The sequence below is a fragment of the Dama dama genome, chromosome 6, assembly GCF_033118175.1.
Source record: "Dama dama isolate Ldn47 chromosome 6, ASM3311817v1, whole genome shotgun sequence".
Lineage (NCBI taxonomy): Eukaryota > Metazoa > Chordata > Mammalia > Artiodactyla > Cervidae > Dama > Dama dama.
The window spans coordinates 3,144,365-3,164,712 of record NC_083686.1 but is presented as its reverse complement, the minus strand read 5'-3'; the positions used below and the strand labels follow the sequence as shown (position 1 = coordinate 3,164,712).

At 60.9% G+C, this 20,348-nt stretch overlaps 1 protein-coding gene across 2 annotated transcripts in view; it reads left to right on the top strand.

The window, feature by feature from the left end:
* The first annotated feature begins 7,301 nt into the window (after positions 1-7,301).
* Positions 7,302-20,348, top strand: part of HTRA3 (HtrA serine peptidase 3) — a 29,757-nt gene continuing 16,710 nt past the window's right edge. For both annotated transcript variants that reach the window (XM_061145425.1, XM_061145424.1), the window contains exon 1: positions 7,302-7,686. In XM_061145425.1, coding sequence (XP_061001408.1) covers positions 7,302-7,686 — 385 coding nt within the window. The remainder of the gene's footprint in view (positions 7,687-20,348) is intronic.

Here is a 20,348-nt window from a genome sequence, read left to right as displayed (position 1 = left end):
TCTGTGAAATGTGCATGTCAGCGGGAGCACGGATCAGATACAGATGGTTTGGGCTCATACGTCGTACAGGCTCAGTCCATGTGACCTCCTGTTATCAATTAGCCTGGAGTCTCTGCAACCCACCTCCCCTTCCTGGGCCTCAGTTTTCCCTTCCATAAAATGGACGTAGAACAGAAGTGTGGGGCTGAGGTAAGAGCATGATCTTTGGGGTCAGACCCACCTGTGTTCTAACCCTGGGTCCATCACCTAATGCCTTTGGGGCCTTGAAAAACCACAGCCTCTCCCACCTTGGTTTTCTGCTCCCATTTGGTGGGTATAAGTAGTGCCCACCTCATTGTGCCCTCCCTGGAACCTAAAAAGCTCGCAAGAAAGGGCAGACCTGGCCCAGCAGGCAGGGCTCAGGAGTGACTGTCTCCCAGGCTGGGACCCGGCCCCAGGGTGCAGGGGGTGCCTCCCCTCCTCCAGGCCGTTGTCCCCCCAGCCCTCCAGCTGCTCCCCGACTCGCTCCCTCTGCTCCTCTGAGTTAACCACCCACCTACTCAGTCCTCACCGCCTATGTTCACTGTCTATGCTCACCACACACCTAGCGGCTGGAAACCATGCACACTTATCATCTCGTGGTGTCTGTGGGTCAAGACCCCAGCACGTTTCAGCCGGTCCTCACTCAGCTGCCCCTACCCCCGGCTGCAGGCTCAGCAGGGGAAACATCTTCAGGCCCTTCAGATTGCTGGTAGAATTCATCTCCTTGTGGGTAGGGCTGAGATCCCCACTATCTTGCAGGCTGTTGGCCATGGACCACTTAGCTCCTAAAGGTCACCCCAGATCCTTGCCTTGCAGCCCCCTCCATGGGTCCCTCACACTTCCGATCTCTCTACACTTGTGTGTCTGACTTCAGGAAGGGGCCAGGGCCTTTTAAGAGCTCACCTGATTAGGCCAGGCCCACCCACACTCAAGGAGAGTGTGAGGGATGTGTACACCTGGGCAGGAGTGTTGGGGACCATCTTACAGCTCTACCTGCTGCCTCTGATGGTCCTTAGGAACCCCAGGAGGGTTTCCTTCTTTTCATTCTCCAGATAGAGAGAAAACTGAGGCCCAGGGTCACATGGGAACTAATAAGAGAAGAAAGAGCATGAGGTCCAGCCTCTGATGTTTGCAGTCTTCTTCTGGAGATGAGGAATCAGCATTTCCTCCCCAGCCTCCTCGGGTCCAGCAAAGCCGGCAGGTGGGAGTTGCAGGAGGAGCACCTAACCAAATCAGAGAAGGAGCGTTCTAACAACAGAAGAGAGTGCCGTGGTGGGCAGTGAGCACCCCAGCACCAGGGGTGTGCAAGCAGAGCGTGCAAGCCTCTGAAGGGTCAGTCACGGGGCAGCTTCTTTCAGCTCGGCCTCTGAGGTGTACCTTCCTGCCATCTGGGACGGTCATCTGGCTGCAAAATGCCGAGCCCAGCAGGAGGTGATCAGAGCTGGACTGCTGGCAGCCCCCAGCTCTGCTGCCTTCGTGGCTGAGTCAGGGATGGATGTAAGAACCACCGTAAGACACACTAGATTTTTCTGGGACTGGGAGGGATAGGGACCCTCAGAGGATGTGGGTCTGGCTCTGACAGCTGTCCTGCAACCCCCAGGGCCTGAGAATGAAACCAGCGCTGCGGGGAGCACAGCCCACCGGGAGCTCCCGGATCAAGCCACACCTGACGCTAGCCCACCGGGACCCATGGGGAAGATGCACGCATATGCCCTCTTCAGCTGAAGCCAGGCTTTCTTTCATTTTTTTGCATACAACTTGGGGCCAAAGCATCAGCTTGCCCCTGGGCCCCTGACACACCCTACTCTGGCCCGCCTGGGCCCTCAGGTAACCCCACGCCACGCTGCTACTTCCCCTCCTCCCGGGGTCCTTGCCACCCTAGAGAGAAGGCCTGTCTTCCTGAGCCCCACTGACCCCCCTTTGCACCCCTGCTCCCTGTCTTCTTGCTCTGCCTGGCAAGCCCCTCCTGCCTTCAGAGCCCGCTCAGGGAAGGCCCTCTTTCCTCCTGGTCCCCTGGACTTCCCTCCGGCCCGGCATCTCCTGGGTGTGCAGTCATGGTGTGGTCGCCCCGAGACAGAGCGTGGACTGACCGTGGGCATGTGCTCTGGAGCCAGACTGCCCGAGTCCACAGGTGGCTTTGTCTCGGGCAGGCTGTGTGCCTTCGGGCATGTTACTCCACCTCTCTGAGCCTTAGCTGCCTCACTTGCAGGGATCTTTTTTTTTTGAAAGTCCTTCAGTCCTGTCCAACTCTTTGCAACCCAATGGACTTTGCAACCCAATACAATCTGTGGAATTCCCCAGACCAGAATACTGGAGAGGGTAGCCTATCCCTTTTCCAGGGGATCTTCCCGACCCAGGGATTGAACCAGGGTCTCCTGCATTGCAGGCGGATTCTTTACCAACTTCCCTGGTGGCTCAGATGGTAAAGCATCTGCCTACAATGTGGGAGACCGGGGTTCAATCCCTGGGTTGGGAAGATCTCCTGGAGAAGGAAATGGCAACCCACACCAGTATTCTTGCCTGGAAAATCCCATGGACGGAGGAGCCTAGTGGGCTGAAGTCCATGGGGTCGCAAAGAGTCGGACAGAACTGAGCGACTTCACTTTCACTTTTCTTTACCAACTGAGCTATCAGGGATCGCAGGAAGCAGGGATTGTGACATCCTCTATCTCCCTGCTTCCCTGAGCAGTCCTGAGGGCTGGCTGGTGCCTGTCTGTGCCCTCCCCCTTGAGGTCAGGGGCCAGGGTGGGCGCAGGGCTGGGGAGGGAAGTCTCCCCCTCTGAGGGACTTCTTCCTCTCAGTGTGGGGAGGGCCCAGGGGGCGGGGGCTGAAGGCAGAGTGGGTCCCACCCACCCCGACCCCCCTCCCCACCCCAACCCTGTGCAGGGCCCACCCTCTGAGTCACGCTGATGAGTCTGACTTACTGCAGGCCGAGGTGTGGCTGGGATGGACTTCAGGTCCCCAAAGTGACATGAGTCATGACCTCATCCAGAGTGAAGCCGTGAACAAAGCTGAGGTCAAAGGGCAGAGGCTGCCCAGAGCCCGGGGACCCAGGCCCGGCCGGCTGTCCAGCTCTGCACAGAGATGCAGGCGTGGGAGGGGGGTGCCCCAGGGAGCCCGCACACCCTGGCCCAGCTCAGGTCCCCCGCCGAAGGGACCCGACTCCATTCCCATCAGCGGAAGTAACGTTGGCTGATGCCTAGCCTGGCCAGCACTGCGGAGGTGAGACACTGTCCCCGTCATCTGTAAGGGGCTGGCATCTAGAGGGGAGCCAGACCCAGAGAGTGACCGTATTATGATGGAGACCTGGAGCAAGGTCACTTTCTGTAGCAGGAAGCCCGACCTGCAGGTGCAAGACCTCGAGCCCCACAGAAAGCATCCCCTTGGCCCAAGAATCTAGGAGTGTTTCCTGCAGGGTGCTTCTCCCCCAGCTCACAAAGGAGGCAGAGTGCGCAGGGAGCAGGACCGTCCTCTGCCCACCGCTGCTCTGCTGGTGGTCAGGAACGTGCTGGCCAAGCCTTGGGGCCCTTGGGCACCAGCCTACAGGGAGATTACCTTGGTCCCCTGGGCTATGTTTTGTTAGAGGGCACTGAAGCGCAGTGTTGGGGCCCTCGCTGACACGGTTCTGATGGCCTTCAGTCCTCGCGGGCCTCCCACCTCTTCTGGAACCTTCTCACCCTGCTGGGTTGTGGGCCACTAGTTAGATGGGCCGACCCAGCCCGTGCACTGGACAAAGGTTCCTGCAGCTCTTTCCCTGCGGTTTAATGTGTCGTGGAGGCAAGGACGGGCACAGGGAAGACATGCTCATGAATCCGTGAAGCCGGTTCTCATCAATTTCAGTATCACACGCTCTTGCTCCTAAATGAGCTTCCAGGATGTTCTGCCAAGCCTGGGCACCACTGCAGAGCTCCCCTGCCCGCCCGGGGCCAGTCCGAATCCCACCTGCTAACGAATGGCGCTTCTTGAAGCATGCCTAGGCTGCTTGCCCCTCGTTCCCACTGAGAACTGTTTTCTGGGGAACCACATGGGACCCACTATGCGGGTGCCAGGACATATCACAGCGTCCTTTCTGAGGGTCCCCTGGGGACGCTCTCTCTTCTCTGTAGTGACAAGTCAGGCTGCTCCGGAGTGACGGTTTGTTTCTGCAACATGGGCATCACATCTCCATCCTTGCCTCGCCGCCAGGAAGCCAGGAGCCAAACTTACGGCCATGCACCAAAACAGGGGTACCCAGCCCCCGGGATCTGATGCCCGATGTTCTGAGGTGGAGCTAATGTAATAGAAATAAAGTGCACAAAACATGTAATGCACTTGACTCATCCCAAAACCATCCCCTCCAACCCAGGTCGGTGGAAAGGTTGTCTTCAAGGAAATTGGTCCCTGGTGCCAAAAAGTTTGGGGACCACTGCACCAAAAAACAGCGTCTCAGGGCAACAGTTTGTGTCCCAGCCCTACCTCTTGCTACCTGGTTTTTTCCTATCACTCTTTTTGACTTGATTTAGTTTCTCTTCTTTCCTTTTTATCTTGATCTTGTTTGTAAAGGGGCTTAAGTACTGAGGGCAGCAGTGGGGGCTGGGGGATTAAATATAAATGAATAATAAATCGGAGGAACCTCCAACTTCCTTGAAGCTCCACCCAGGAGCATCCTAGGGCTTTGAGGATGCCCACCCTCAGCAGCCATGAAATTAAAAGACACTTGCTCTTTGGAAGAAAAGCTATGACCGACCTAGACAGCATATTAAAAAGCAGAGACATTACTGTGCCAACAAATGTTTGTCTAGTCAGAGCTATGGTTTTCCCAGTGGTCATGTATGGATGTGAGAATTGGACCATAAAGAAAGCTGAGCACCAAAGAATTAATGCTTTTGAACTGTGGTGTTGGAGAAGACTCTTAAGAGTCCCTTGGACTGCAAGGAGATCCAGCCAGTCCATCCTAAAGGAGATCAGTCCTGAGTGTTCATTGGAAGGACTGATGTCGAAGCTGAAGTTTCAATACTTTGGCCTCTAAGAGCTGACTCATTGGAAAAGACCCTGATGCTGGGAAAGATTAAAGGCAGGAGGAGAAGGGGACAACAGAGGATGAGATGGTTGGATGGCATCACCGACTCAATGGAGATGAGCTTGATTAAACCTGGGAGTTGGTGATGGACAGGGAAGCCTGGCGTGCTGCAGTCCATGGGGTCACAAAGAGTCAGACATGACTGAGAGACTGCTGAACGGAAGTGACCCTCAGGAAGGGCGGGTCTGTGGGGGAGACTGAGATGCGGGGGCGGGGGGCGGGGAGGATTCCTGCCGCCCAAGGGGAAGCCCTGAAGGTGTCCTGGTCTGCACCTGGAGGCAGGACAGACTCTGACCAGCAGGGGGCACTGCTCCCTCCGGCTCCTGGGCACTGCCCAGACATCTGGAACCCGGTTCCCTTTACCAACAGAGCAGTCAGGGCCTCCAGCCAGCCATGCTCATGGCAGCTTCTGCGACCGGGGGCCTGCCCTTTCCAGGCAAAAACTAACGCGACCCCAGGGGCCTGCACCCCAGTTTCAGATGGGAGAAGGAAAGCGAGGAATGGGTCCTTTGACTTAAGGCTTCAGTTTCCCCATCCGTGGTTCAGTCGCTCAGTTGTGTCCGACTCTTTGCCACCCCATGGCCTGTAGCCCACCAGGTTCCTCTGTCCCTGGGATTCTCCAGGCAAGAATACTGGAGTGGGTTGCCATTTCCTCCTCCAGGGGGTCTCCCCGATGCAGGGATCAAACCCGCATCTCCTGAGTCTCCTGCATTGGCAGGCGGGTTCTTTACCATATGCTTTAACAACCGTGTTAATAACAGCATGGCTTCCCCCAGTAAGGCCGTGCAGCTTGCTCTTTGCATGTAAAGCCGTCATTCTGAGCAGGGCTCTCCAGACCTCAGCAGGCGGCTGCAGGGCCTTGCAGAGAGGGTGCGGACCCCCAGCTCCAGGGTCTGCACCCGAAGGCTTTCTCCGCCTGACAGGTTACCCCTCTGACCTGGCTTTGCTTCCGAGCCTTCACCCAGGTGAGAACTAGCTCCCCACTTGATGCCCGCAGCCCCCAGGCCCACTACGGCATCCACTACACCCTCGTAAAGCTCACCTCCAAAGAGGGTTGTGTCCACTCTCTCCTTGGCCCACACCCCCCCCCCCCACAGCCCCCGTCACACTGCAGGCAGCCGGGTCACCAGGCTCTGGGCCCTTGGGGCAGGGCCCCGGGCCTGGAACGGCTTTCCCGAGAACGTGTGCAGAATAATCAGGAGGATGCCACCTGTGGGCTGACTGCGCGCCACCCCTCAAGGCGTAGGACGCCCCCTATACGTCACAGCCCTATACCTTCCCGTTTCCCAGAGAGGAAACCGAGGCACAGGGCTATCAGGTGACCACACCAGGGTCCCAGGGCACCAAGAGCTCGGCCGGAACCAGACAGACCTTGTGCGGAGCCTGGGGGAGCAACTCCTCCAAGCTCTAAGGACCTGGGACATTGGGGTGTGGGTGCTTCCTGGAGGTTTGTCCCCAGTGTCTCCCCAAGAGGGGCGATGTCCACCTCAACCACCCGCATGGAGGGGGCCAGGCCTGTGTGTCCTGAGGGCACCCAGGCCCAGGAGGCCCGGTGGGGGGGGGGGCGCTGGGACCCAGGGGAGGGAGAGGAGACAGGCTGGGGAGGAGGGGACTAACGGTCTGGCCTTGCCCATTTTATGAAGGGGGGGCTAGGGGGGACCAGGGGGAGTAGCTGAGGTCACTGGAACTGGGACATGAACTGGGCCGGGTCAGATTCCCCGGGGTGGTGCCCGCGGCCTGCACGCGGGGTGGCTCCTCCCCTGCAAGGCCCCTGACACCCCGGGGTGGGGGCCCGTTGCATAGCCATCACCCGGTTTCCCAGACCAGGCAGGCCCAGCTTCTGGCCGCGGGTGGGTCCAGGCCCGGAAGGCCGGGCGCGGGGGTGGAGGGGGGCGGCAGTTGGGCCTGGGCGGGGCTGGCGGAGGGGCCGGGCCGCCCCATTTCTGTGAGGGCGGGCGGCCGGCGTCTTAAAACGCGGCGGGGCCGGCTGCCCCGCAGACCGTCGGCCGGGCCGGCACGGGGCGCCTCTCCAGTCCCCCTCGCCGCCGCGTTCCCCGCGCCCCGGGCATGTCCCTGCGGTCCCGGCGCCCGCCCGCCTAAGCCCGAGCCGCCGGCGCAGGTGGCCGCGTTCCCTCCGCCGGCGTTCGGAGCCGCGGCCTCGGTGCGCGTCCCCTCCCGGGGCCGATCCCCCGCACTGCCGCCCGCCGCCGGCCGGTCCGCCATGCAGGCGCGGGCTCTGCTCCTGGCCGCGCTGGCCGCCCTGGCGCTGGCCCGGGAGCCCCCGGCCGCGTCGTGCCCCGCGCGCTGCGATGTGTCGCGGTGCCCGAGCCCCCGCTGCCCCGGCGGCTACGTGCCGGATCTCTGCAACTGCTGCCTGGTCTGCGCCGCCACCGAGGGCGAGCCGTGCGGCCGCCCCGTCGACTCGCCGTGCGGGGAGAGCCTGGAGTGCGTGCGCGGGCTGTGTCGCTGCCGCTGGGCGCACGCCGTGTGTGGCACCGACGGGCACACCTATGCCAACGTGTGCGCGCTGCAGGCGGCCAGCCGCCGCGCGCTGCAGCTCTCCGGGACGCCCGTGCGCCAGCTGCAGAAGGGCGCCTGCCCATCGGGTAAGCGCTCGGCCTGCCCGGGAGGGAGCACCAGCTTCGCTGGTGGGGGTGGGATGGGGGATGAAGAAGCGTCTCCTGGGAAACGGGGCTCAGAGCCACGGCGGAGCGCTCCCCAGGGAACAAGTGACTTTTTCTTTTAGAGATCATCTCAGCAGGCTTCTGGTCTTCAGGTCGGGGAACCCAGACGGGGAGAGGTAAAGTGCTGTCCCCAAGGTCACAGAAGTAGCCCACCGTGGTGAGACCAGGGGCTCTCTGACCACCCCAAGGGGCCTGGTCCGCCCAGCATTTCTCCAGCCTCATTAAAATGTACCCACCTTGTGTCTCGTTTCCCCTGGCCCCCATATCCCTGCCCTGCCTGGGTGTTGGATGCAAAGCACTCTTTCCTGGCCCTCGATGTCTCAATATTCAAACGCAGTTGAACCACGTGTAGTGTTTTCTCTTTTTTTTGTACTGCATTTAAAATGCGTCTCTGGAAGGTCATTTAGTAATGGTGAGCCAGAGTGTGGGGTCTCTGGACTGTGTGTGGGGGCTCCGTAGGGACAGGCTGTGGGGTAAGAAATCTCTCAGTCCCATCAAAGCTTAGAGCACCCGAGCGTGCGTGCTAAGTGGCTCAGCCGTGTCTTTGTGACTCCATGGACTGTAGCCCGCCAGGCTCCTCTGTCCATGGGATTCTCCAGGCAAGAATTCTGGAGTGGGTTGCCATGCCCTTCTCCAGGGGGTCTTCCCCACCCAGGGATGGAAGCCACATCTCTCATCTCTGGCCTTGGCAGACCAGTTCTTTACTGCTGAGCCACTGGAGAAGCCCAACCTTAGAGTAGCCCCCCCAACCAGGGGTTGGCTCCAGATGGCTTCTTGCCACACAGGCTGACCCTGTGAAAGAAAATGCTAGAAAACCCTGCTGTGCCCGTGCTCGTCTGGGGCATCTCTTGGGAAGGCAGGCTCCAGCGTTGGTTCCTCGGTGCTCTGAGGGCACACCCTGCACTGAGTTCACAGCAACCGAGAGGAATCAGGCTCTGTGTGTGTCCTCAGCCTGCAGCAGCCGGGGCGACGAGAACCCCCAGGACGGGCTCCGACATGGGGCACAGGGCCGCCTGGGGGGCCAGGGAGCCTGGAGGGGCTGAAGCGCTAGCTCTCCTGGGAAGAGAAGGCAGTGTGAACCGCCACATGGAGGCCTTACCGTGTGTGGTGAACTGGGTCGGGAAGAACACGCAGCCCAGAGCAGCTGGTGTGCAGGGCGATGTGTGTGTGCCTGCATGTGTGCATGTGTGTGCATGTGTGCGTGCACTTGTGTGCGTGTGCCTGCATGTGTGCATGTGTGTGCACGTGGGTGTATGTGTGTGTGCACGTGGGTGTGTGTGCGTGCATGTGTATGTGCATGGATATGCGTGTGTGCATGTGTGCGCGCTTGTGTGTGTGCACGTGTGCATGTGTGTACGCGTGCGTGTGCGTGTGCCTGCATGTGTGTGCACTTGTGTGTGTGCGCACGTGGATGTGTGTGTGTGCATGTGTATGTGCATGGATATGCGTGTGTGCATGTGTGTGTGCGCTTGTGTGTGTGCACGTGTGCATGTGTGTATGCGTGTGTGTGCGTGTGCCTGCCTGTGTGCATGTGTGTGCACTTGTGTGTATGTGTGTGCAGGTGGATGTGTGTACGTGCATGTGTATGTGCATGGATATGCGTGTGTGCATGTGTGTGTGCGCTTGTGTGTGTGCACGTGTGCATGTGTGTACGCGTGCATGTGCGTGTGTCTGCATGTGTGCGTGTGGTTGTGCGTGCATGTGTGTATGTGTGCATGCATATGCGTGTGTGCATGTGTGACACCCAAGGCTGGACAGCTTGGTAGGGACAGGACCACGCATGTCCCATGAAGGTTGTACCTTAGACTTCACCCTTAGACCAGGCTTCCCAAATCGGGTCTGGGATTCTGAAAACAAGTGTCCTGGGGCCCAAAAGTTCTGGAAAGTAAACTCCAGCCCTGCAGTGGGGAGTCACACTCAACTTGAGTCTATCAGAGCTCCTGAGAAAACCTGCAACAAGGTAAAAACAAAAACAAAAAAACCCCAAAATGGTAAAAACCCAGGGTTTCCCAAGAGAACTTCAGCAAAGAGCTCCTTCCTGGGAGAATGCATGGGACCTCCCCCCGGCATGCGGGGTTCCAGGGAGCCTGGTTTGGGAAGCATTATGTGGGATTAGCCATGATTATATGGGACAGCCTTTGAAAGGTTTTAAGAGAAGTGAGGGTAATGTGGTCAGGCTTGTGCTTGGATTGTGCCCAGGAGACTGGGGGCGTGGGGCCGCTCAATGTCTTGGCGGGGGGGATGTTATCATTTACTGTGCGCCCACCACACCCTCTGCCTTGGGGCTCAGAGCCAGCGGGCCCATCTCAGGCTATGCTGGCGGGTCAGACAGGCAGAGGGCTCAGTCTGGGCCTGGCGTGGGCACCCCCCAAAGCCAACTCTCCCAAGTAGTGGATGCTCTTAGAGTCAGGCTCCAGGGCGCCAGGGGCTGGAGTGGGCTGGAGGTGGTCTAGGCATTTTGAAGGCTTTATTTTCTTTAATAACTATTAAGTGTTGTATTCTTTTTTTAAATGGTCATTTACTTGGCTGCACCGGGTCTTAGTTGAGGCCCAGGGGATCTTTAGTTGTGGTTGGTGAGCTCTTAATTGTCCCAAGTGGGACCTAGTTCCCGGACCAGGGATTGAACCCCGGGCCCCCTACATTGGGAGCACAGTCTTAGCCACTGGACCACCAGGGACGTCGTGAAACCTTTCTTCTTGGCTGATGGAGTCCCAGCTTGCAAAGCCCCTTCTCTGTGTTTCCTGCTGGCCGTGGGGTGATAATAAGGCCCCTGCAATGAGGCAGAGCTTGGCTGTGTCCTGGAGAAACTCAGATGCTGGGGGAGACACGAGAGGCTGAGCAGAGAACAGTAACCTGGTGACCACAGGCAGACGCAGAGGGCTCAGGGGCTGAGTGAAGGTCACCAGCTGGGGCCGTCCCTGCCCCTCCTACTAACGCGGTGCCGCCTGCGAGGTCCTTGTCCTCAGTTTCCTCATCTGTAAAGTGGGATGACTGCTCAGTTTTGGGGAATTGGTGCAGAGAGTAATGAGCTCCAGCAAGCAGACACGTGCCTCTAATGAGCGGTGGACCGACAGTCCGTGTATTTTGTGTATGATAAGCATGCTTCTGACGCCTCCCACCGCCCTTTCCATCACCTGGCGAGGCCTGGGAGGCTCCCCAGAGGCGGAGCTCGGTGCTGAGCCGCGGTGGGAGGTGACCCGGGCTCTCTGGACGTATGGATGGGGAGGATGCAGGGAGACGGGGAGCCGGGCAGAGGCAGAGGGACCGGCCGCACCAGGCGGGCGCGCAGACCACAAGCCCTGCCTTCAGAGCCCCCAGGGGCAGGGGGCACCCAGAGGGGCTGAGGCCACCGGAGGGCGGGGAGGGGCGGCCTCGGTGGGCGGGGCGGCCTCGGTGGGTGGCCAGGCGGGGCCTCGGCTGGTGGGCCCAGCCTCCCCTGGGCGCCTTGCACAGCGGGTCCCTGCGCCGCCCGCCCTTGCTCCCGGCGCCCACCGGAGCACAGGGACCTCAGACACCCGGCTTCCCGCGAGGCAGCAGGGGCAGAGTCCAGCCCCTGTGGGACTGGAGCCGGTCCCAGGCTCTGACCGGCGCCATCTCACTTGGCGAATCCGTTCCTTACTCATGCACCCCAGATGTGCTCACAGAGGCTGGGAAGGGCCAAGTGATGGGGCTGAGGTCACTCGGCTGGGAAATGACCGAGGCGGGCCTGGCCCGGGTCTGACTGGCACTCTTCTGCAGGCAGGGCGGCGGGCCCCTGAGGTCTGGGGTCAGGGTCAGGCCTGGGTCTCCAGCACCAACAGGCTCAACCTCTATAGAGCATCCTGGCAGCGTTACCCGCCCCCCCAGCCTCCCTGGGGCCTGGTCAGAAATCACCGGGTGACCTCCACGTGTAGCGGCAGGTAAAGGGCTACTGTCTCCAGCGTTTCCCCCCTGAACGTGAGTCCTGCAGCTCCACCCTCACTTGCCTTTGGATGCACCCAGGGTCCTGTCTCCAGCCCCCTCCTTCCCTGAGCCGGAGTCCTGTGTCTCAGCTGGCCCTTACCCTCAACCGACAGGACCACCCCTGGGGAGTTTAGGTCAGAAGCCTTCGTCACCCTTTGACCCCTTACTTCCCCCCATTCCTCACTCCCTGTCTGCAGGAGGGTCCTCAGCTCGACCTTGAGATGTTCCCGCAGGGTCCCTCAGGCCACGCTGGCCTCCGCGGACCTTTGCCGCCTCCCTCATCCTCCCTTTGGTCACTTCTTCACACGGCGGCCAGGATGAATCTGTGCTGCCCGTCACGGGTGGGACTTCTACAGCAGTTCCCCAACGCCTACCCTGACCCCCAAAGCCCTGTGCCGCCTGGGCCTGCCCACCCTCCAACACCGTCTCCTCCCCTGCTCCAGCCACACTGGTCTCCTTTCCACCTCAGGGTCTTTGCACGTGCGGTGTCGGCTGCACCAAATTCCCATTCCCTCACCTTCGTGGGACCGAGTCCTCAACTTGCCTTAGCCTGGATGAGCAGCCCCCCCTGATTGCCTGGGTAATCCCCTTCATTAGCCTCACGGCACACCTTGGGGACTCCTCTGAACCACCTCCCATTTCTTCTGTGACTCAATGCCTTATTTTCATCTTGTGGACGTCTGGTCTGTTTGTTCTCTGTGGGCCTGGTCCAGCAGCTGGGCTCATTTGGTGCCGTTGGAATGAAAGGCCAGCCCATGTGGTGGGTGTTCCCTCCTTGCATACCCCCAGTGATGGTGGGCTCACTACCTACCCGGGGAGCTTGTGCGCCTTCGCATGTCTGTGCTAGGCAGACGCTACATGTTGGGGATGAGTGTCCATCAGGGGGAGAGTAAATCCCAGAGCGCTGCATCTGCGTGGAGCAGAGGTGTCCCTTTTCACAGCCTCCGCCCACAGCTGCAGACCAGGAGGCCTGCGAGGCTGCAATTGAGTCAGCATTTCAAGCCCCGAGGCGGTTCATTCGTCCTCAGTCGCTTCGTTGTCCAACTCTGTCCGTGGGATTTTCCCAGCAAGAAGCCTGGAGGGCGATTCACAACGTGGCATTTAATCATCGGCTTTTATTGTTCAGCCCCAGAGCAGGTGCCAGTGGAGACTCTGGGCTCTGTTTATTTAAGAGCTTTGTTGACTTTCGGTGTTTAATCCTCTTAGCGGCTTCCCGGGCCTTGCACTCGGGACTCACAGGGCCTCCACCTCTCCCCTCCCCCCGCCCGGACCAGGGGCTGACTGCAGCCTCTGGCGGCTCCTGAGGACCCGTGAGGAGCCAGGGGTCCGGCCAGGAGGAGCGTAGGGCCTGGACTGCTGTGCCGCCATCCTTTCCCAGCCAGGGCTTGGCCTGGATGGCACCCTCACCCCGCCATGCTCCCTAAAGCTGTTCTGGAGGTGCGCTGGGATCCCATAGCACCCCATCCGGTCCTGTCTTCCCCAAGGCTGTCCCCTTCCCATGAACCTCCACACGGGACTCCCACTTGCCTTTGGGGACCAAGCAGGACTTCCCCTGCAGCCTGCCGGCTCAGTACCTCCTGGGCTCTGCTTGCTGTCCACCGCCACCACCATCACCAGCCGAGTCCCTGTGAAATCCCTGATCATCTGTGCCATGAGGGACAAAGGACAAATAGGTGGAACTCAGGGGGAGAGAGAACCCATCTTTGGGACAGGGAGGGGGAGCGATGAGGGAGGGCTTCCTGGAGGAGGCGGCATCTAAATGGCCATGGAGATGGCAGATGCAAACAGCCCGTGCAGAGGAGGATAGCAGGAAACGCTGAGCACAGGCTGGAGGAGCCATGAGGGTGGCCCATCTTCAGGAGACAAGAGACCCCTGAAGCTCATGGGCAATAGGTGTGCAGAGCAGGGTACAGGGGCCCAGACTGTGGTAGTCTGGTGCCTTAGTGGGTCTGAGCTTGGCTGACAGCCGAGGGGGACAGGCTCCAGAGGCTCTGGGAGCTCATGACTGAGGGGGGCAGGGGCAGGGCAGGTGGGTGGCCAGGCCTTTCCTGAAAGAGCAGGTTTGGAGGGCTCTGATTAGGTTCTAGCATGGGTTCTGGCATGGAGAGTGGCCAGTGGGGGACGGGCTTCCATGGCAAGAGCCTGGCTGGCGAGCAGCTCTGTCCCTGCATTGGTGCCGTGTTGCTCTATTTGCATCACTGAGAGGGGACGGTCGGTGTTTGGGGCAGGGCTGCAGGCTTATTGCCCCTCCAGACTGTGGGGCCCCCTCCATGACCTGCAGGGCCCATGGAGCCCCACCCCAACCCCATCCAATTCCGGGTCTGAGCTGGGCTTCAAGTCCGCATCCCAAGGGGACCCGACAGGGACCACCCAGCCACTTGGGGGATGAACTGCCCCGAGTCCATCACACCGCGACCGTTGTGCTGGGGAAGCCGGAGCTCAGGTGTGACTGGCTCAAACCGCTGACGGCGTCCACCTGGCCTGACACATGCCCCCTCGGCTGCCAAAAGCAGAGAGTCACGTGGCCTCCTTGCAAGCCCGGGGTTCTTGCGAACCGGATGTGGAGTGGTGGGCCGCTGGCTGAGTCCCGCCGGAGGGACTGAAAGCCACCTCCTCCCGAGCTGCTTTGATGGAGGGAAGCCAGCAGGCTTTACGAGGGCCAAGGGTGAGACCTTGTGCTGCAGGCTAAATGCCCATCGTGTCTGGATGTGTTTGTCATGGGCTTTATAAGAAAAGACCCCGGCAAGGTACAGTGGCCTGCCCGAGGTCATCAGGTGGGAAGGGACAGCTCTGCCCTGAGCCTGGTCCCTCTGACTGTCCTTGTACACCGGGCAAGCCTCCAGCACCTTGAGGAAGTAGCCTCCCAGCTTAGTTTTGATGAAGGTGTTGAATAGTTGGAAGAAGAGTGAAAGCACAGACTCCTTGCCCTAGAGTAGCACAGACATGGCCAGGACATGTGGGTGTGTGCCTCTCAAATAGAATGCCAGGTCTGCTGCAGAGGGTAGCAGGGGGCCCCCCGGAATTGTGCAGTGCACAACCTGCCCAACTGTATGCTTTAGTCCTCTAGCAGAACCAGGACTGAGACCCAGTTCTGCCCCAGCTCCACCACTTCCCGTGATGAGGCCCTGCAAGTCTAGGCTCTCCACACCTTCAGCTTCCCCATCTGTGAAGGGGGGACAACAGACCCTCCTCCCTGGATCATTGACAGTTGATGAGATAACTTACCCCAGTGAAAGGGCTAACAGGCATTAGTGGGAACAAACCTAAACGTTGCCAAGTGGACGTTTCTGACATGAATGGAGTTTATGAGAGGGAAGCAGAGCCTTTTGAGGGTGGGAAGGAGCCAGAAGGCAGCGTTGGCAGAAAGGCTGCCACGTGCCAGGCCTTACCCACGGGGATTCCCCTGGCCTCGTTTAACCCCCACGTCACAGCTGAGGACCCTGAGCCCAGAGGAGTCAACTGCTAAGCCAGTAGGGCAGGGAGGGCTTCCTGTAAGAGGAAGACCAGGGGGTTGACCCCACCTTAGCTTGCAGGTGGCCCGGAGTCCTCCCTGGCCTGTGGGGCCCCTTCAATAAAGTGCAGACAGGCTGGTGGCAGAGCCCTCTGCTCCGTGGCATTGGCCGCAACCGCAGTGGGATTCACAGCCAGAGGAGCTGGGCTGACCCCAAGCTGAGGACGGGCCATGCCAGGCTCTCCTGGGAGCCAGACAGCCCGTCACCCTGGACAAGGACCAACGAGGAGAAAGAGACGTGTCAGGGGTCGAGGGGCCTGGCTGCCAGCCTTGCTGGGTGCCCTGACCTCTCTGAGCCTTTTTCCTCGTCTGTACAATCATGACGATCCCTGCCCTGCAGAGCGGCTGTGAAAAGTCCCCAAAGCCCAAATGCCCGGAGCCTGGGCTGGCGTGGCCTGTGGAGCGGAGGTCTGGCTGCAGCCCTCAGCCCTGTGTTCCAGGGACGGGAGGCTGGGGGTCGCAGACAGCAGGGGTCCCCCCTCCCCACCACCCCACCCCGGGAGCCGCAGCAGGATCTGAAGTCACCGTCTTTGGCTGCAGGGAGACAGTTCACTCCGGGACAGGCATGTTTTCAAGAAAAAGAAAAACACAGGCAGGGAGCCATCCTGGGAACTAATTAGATCCGGAAGGCAGCCCCTGGGGCTACAAAGCGGCCCCTTGTGGGTGGTGGGTGGGGCCTGGGGGTGTGGGCGAGAGGCCGCGGAGAGGCCCCTGGGACCGTGCACCCACTCACAGGGCCCCTGTTCCCCGTGGCTCTCTGCTCCCCGCCGTGGGTCAGGGGCACCCAGGCCACAGGGACATTCTCGAAGGACAGGTCTGGGAGGGGTCACATAGGGCCTTGGGCCCCAGATGACAGAGCTTGGTCCCTGAGCCCACTGAGTCAGGCAGGGCGGGCTCCCCAGGGTTAGTGTGTTGGCCTGGGCCTGGGGGGCCGCAGGAGAAGCGGGGGGCACTACAGAGCATGCGTGCTTGGGGAACCACAGCTGAGGGCCCCAGGAGGCCGGTGTGGCACTAGCGAGGCTGCAGGCGTGGGACCCGGACATCCCGGTCCCCAAGCCCTGGTGAGAGCTTGCCATCTGGCCTGCAGACTGTAGTCAGCATTGTGGACAGATGGGCCCAGCGTGGGACCTTGTGGGCACCTGCTGATGACCCCTCCATCCTCAGCTCTTAGCTGACCGCTGGGTGGGGGTAGTGGGGGAGTCTTCTGATTGCAGGAGGCAATAGAAGAATGGGCAGTGACCTCCGAGTTATAGGAAAAAAACTGAGTCTCAGCCCTGGCTCTGCCTGTTGTGTGCTGGACGGGTAAGGTGTACAGCCGGGCAGGTTGCGCACTGCACAATTCCAAGGGCAGCCGTCATGCTGTGATCTCTGTTAATAATGGTCCCAGAGTTGTGCAGTACACAACCTGTGCGGCAATACAAGTGGCCCTGGGTGGGGTGTCTGGGCCAGTCCCTCTGCCGTCCTGGGCCGGGGCTTCCCCATCCATTTCCCTGGCCGTCGTGAGTATCCAGAGTCAGCACACACAGTAGGTCCTCTTTCAGGGTCCGCCACTGTCAGCCCTCCCGGAAGCCCTGCCTCCCAGAGATGCAGGAGGAGGGCCCCGGGCACACTCGGCTCTTCTCGCGTCCCCGGGAGGTGCCGCTGGCCCCTGGCCTTGGGAGCTTTGCTCTGATGTCAAGTTCTTCCTGACTAGGACTCCCAAGGCCTGCGGACTACAGCTTATTTTTGAAAATGCACACACACACAAATGCTAACAGCTGAATCTGGTCAAGACTGACTGTTGACTTCAGAGCTTTGGCTCCAGGAGAGGGTGAGGCCTGGGTGGGGGTTGTCAAAACCCCCCCAAATAAACAGAGTCTGCCTCCCAGCCGTGGGGCCCGAGGTTTTCAAGTGGAACGCGGCGGTGGGAACCGCGTCTCTCGTTTCCCACTGATTCATGGGATGATTCATCCGTGTGTGGGGAGGCGGCCCAGGAAGCCCGCCCTGCCCCGCCTCCCACCCCATCCCCACCACCCACCTCGCCCGACTGATTAAAGGGACGGGACCTGGTGTGGGGGGTGGGGGGCTGTGAACCATCCGGCTGACCCAGGAGCTCTTGGGGTGCGCAGAGTCAGGGAGGGCAGAGCCTCAGGAGGCACCAGGCCTGCGTCCACCCTCAACTGTCTTCACCTCCAGCCCGTTTCCTGGCATGCGGCTCCCACGGCGAGACCTGCTTAGCAGGCTGAACGACCTTTGTGGAGATGTTTGCAGACCTACTGTGTGCTGCTGGATCAGAGGGGGTCTGGCAGGGCATCCCTGCCCTCCATCCTTCCCACCCTCCCCCTCTCAGGGGCCGCCGTGGGGGTCGCCTCTGCTGGTGACAGCTGGGCTGTGGGGCACCCCGACAGGTCTGCTGTGTCCCAAAGGGGCTGGTGCGCGGGTGGGAGGTGAGCCTTGCCCGGCTTCTCCCTGGGGTTCCTGCAGCCACCGGGGCCCTGCCACCTGCCCGCGGGGGCGCTGGAGACACAGCTCTCACACTCACCAGCCCAGCTCACAGCACCCCCCCACACACGCCCCGCCCCGACCAGGCCTCCCTGTCTCCCGTCTCTGTCTCACTTGCTTGGGGGAGAACCTTCAGAAAATCCGCAAACCCCAACAAAGTCACCCGTCACTCTACCTCTGCCCCAAACGGCCGTCGTGAAATCTTTCGGTGTGTTTTCCTGCCAGCCTGTGGCCCGTGAATATTTTACAGGGGGTTTTTGTTTTTAAATTGTCCCATGAAATTGAGTGTCGCCGATTTTAACTCATCTCTGGAGAGGCTGCGTTGGAAAGAACAGCACCTGCAGGGCGGTCCGGATCTGCGGGCAGCCGGGCCGGTGGCTCAGCAGCTTGGTCAGCTTGGGGCGCACTCAGCTGGCCAGCGGGACCTGGGCTGGATCAGCTGGCAGGGAGCAGACGTGCCTAAAGCTCTGTGGAGTCCCTGAGATCGGGGATGGAGTCAGAGTCCCAGAGGTCGGGGATGAAGTCCCTGAGGTCGGGGATGGGGTCCCTGAGGTCGGGGATGGGGTCTCTGAGGTCGGGGGATGGGGTCCCTGGGATCAGGGATAGAGTCAGGGTCGTGGGATGGGGTCCCTGAGGTCGGGGACGGGGTTCCTGAGATGGGGGGCGGGGTCCCTGAGGTCAGGGGACGGGGTCCCTGAGGTCGGGGACGGGATCCCTGAGATGGGGATGGGGTCCCTGAGGTCGGGGATGGGGTCCCTGAGGTCAAGCGATGGGGTCCCTGGGATCAGGGATGGAGTCAGAGTCCCTGAGGTTGAGAATGAAGTCTCTGAGGTCGGGGATGGGGTCCCTGAGGTCGGGGACGGGGTCCCTGAGGTCGGGGGATGGGGTCCTTGCAATCAGGGATGGAGTCAGAGTCCCTGAGGTTGAGGATGAAGTCTCCAAGGTCGGGGACGGGGTCCCTGAGGTCAGGAATGGGGTTCCTGATGTCGTGGGATGAGGTCCCTGAGATGGTAGACAGGGTCCCTGAGGTCGTGGGATGAGGTCCCTGAGGTCGGGGACAGGGTCCCTGAGATGGGGGACGGGGTCCCTGAGGTCATGGGATGAGGTCCCTGAGGTCGGGGGATGGGGTCCCTGAGAAGGGGGACGGGGTCCGTGAGGTCATGGGATGAGGTCCCTGAGGTCGTGGGATGGGGTCCCTGAGGTCGGGGACGGGGCCCCTGAGGTCGGGTCACGTGGGTCCCGTGGTAGCACGGCCTTTTCTGACCTGACGCTCTCACCCCTCCTCTGCCTTGCTCACACTGGGCCCGGTATGCAGTCGGCCGGATCCAGCGGCAGCTGCCCTCCTGCTGTGTCTTTGCACCTCTGTTCCCCTCCACCCAGAGCACCCTTCCAGGCACTGGACTCCACAGCGCACCCTGGGCCTGCCTCTGTCCCATCGCTGGTCACACGGTGCTGGGACTGGCCGGCCACTGGCCTGTTCCCAGCACGGGGTGTGCGCCCAGAAGGTGCTCGGCATCCCTATGAGAGCGAGCGCGGCGGACCGGGCCTTATGCCGGGAGCCCCAAGGAGGATCTGGGAGAAACCGCCAGGGGGCTGCCTGGAGGAGGCAGGCTTTGAGCTGCACCTGGGACAGGTCGGAGCGTCGTGGTAGGGGGGACTTGGGAGAGGTCCGGGTGGGAGGAGGCACAGAGAGGTGGGCGATGGAGCCGGGGGTGAGTGGCCCCACCGGGAGGGGTGATACCTGGCCTTGCCCATGTGGGCTTGCCTGTCCCAGCGCAGAGCGGTGGTGGGCACGAGCCTAGGCTAAAGATATCCAGGCCTAGTGCCAAGCCCTCCCTTGCCTGGGTTCTCCAGGAACCTTGGTGACATGGGGATTGCCTGGTAGGGGAGAACTTTGTGAGACCACGGAACCTGAAATGGCCACTCCACCTTGAAGTCAGACATGAATACAGGTTCCCAGCACCCTTGGACAGTGCAGCAGAGCTAGGCTCAGCCCCCACGGGCTAGCAGGCCAGTAGCTTCTCCTCCAGAATTTCGGGGACTGTTAGCCATCCACCTGGAAATAAACGTGCTGGGCATCTGTGTGTGTTGGGAGCCGCAGAGCCCTGGCCTGGGGTGGGCCCCAAGTCTGTGACCATGACCTCTGAACCTGAGACCACACCCCTCCACTGGGCTCTACCTCTGCAGGGGGCCCCTGGCGGCCCGCAGTTTGATCGTCAAGGAGCCAAGAGTGGGGCACATCCCAGCTAGGCTCCGGCCACCCTGGACAGGCGGCCTTTGATTCAGGCTGACCGCGGGAGGCTGGGCCCTCCACGGTCAGTGACCACGGGCTGATTGAGAGGCAGACATCACAGGACCGGTGGGGTGGGCCCTCCTCGCCTCCCCTGACCACGGAGCCCAAGGCAAGCTCTGTTCTGGGCCCCGAGTCCCAGTCAGGCTTCAATGCACAGTCAGGGCCTTGGTGGGGGTGGTCCGGGGGGAGGGAGGGCCCCAAGGACAGGGAGACCTGTGGCCCCATCCAGAACCTGGCTCCGCTCCAATGGAGTTTCTGTTTTTCCACCTTCGGGATGGAACCGATGACCCCTGCCCTGGCCGCCCCCTGGACAGCCGGGGAGATGAGTCTGGCTGTGGGTGGGGACCTCACTTGTCC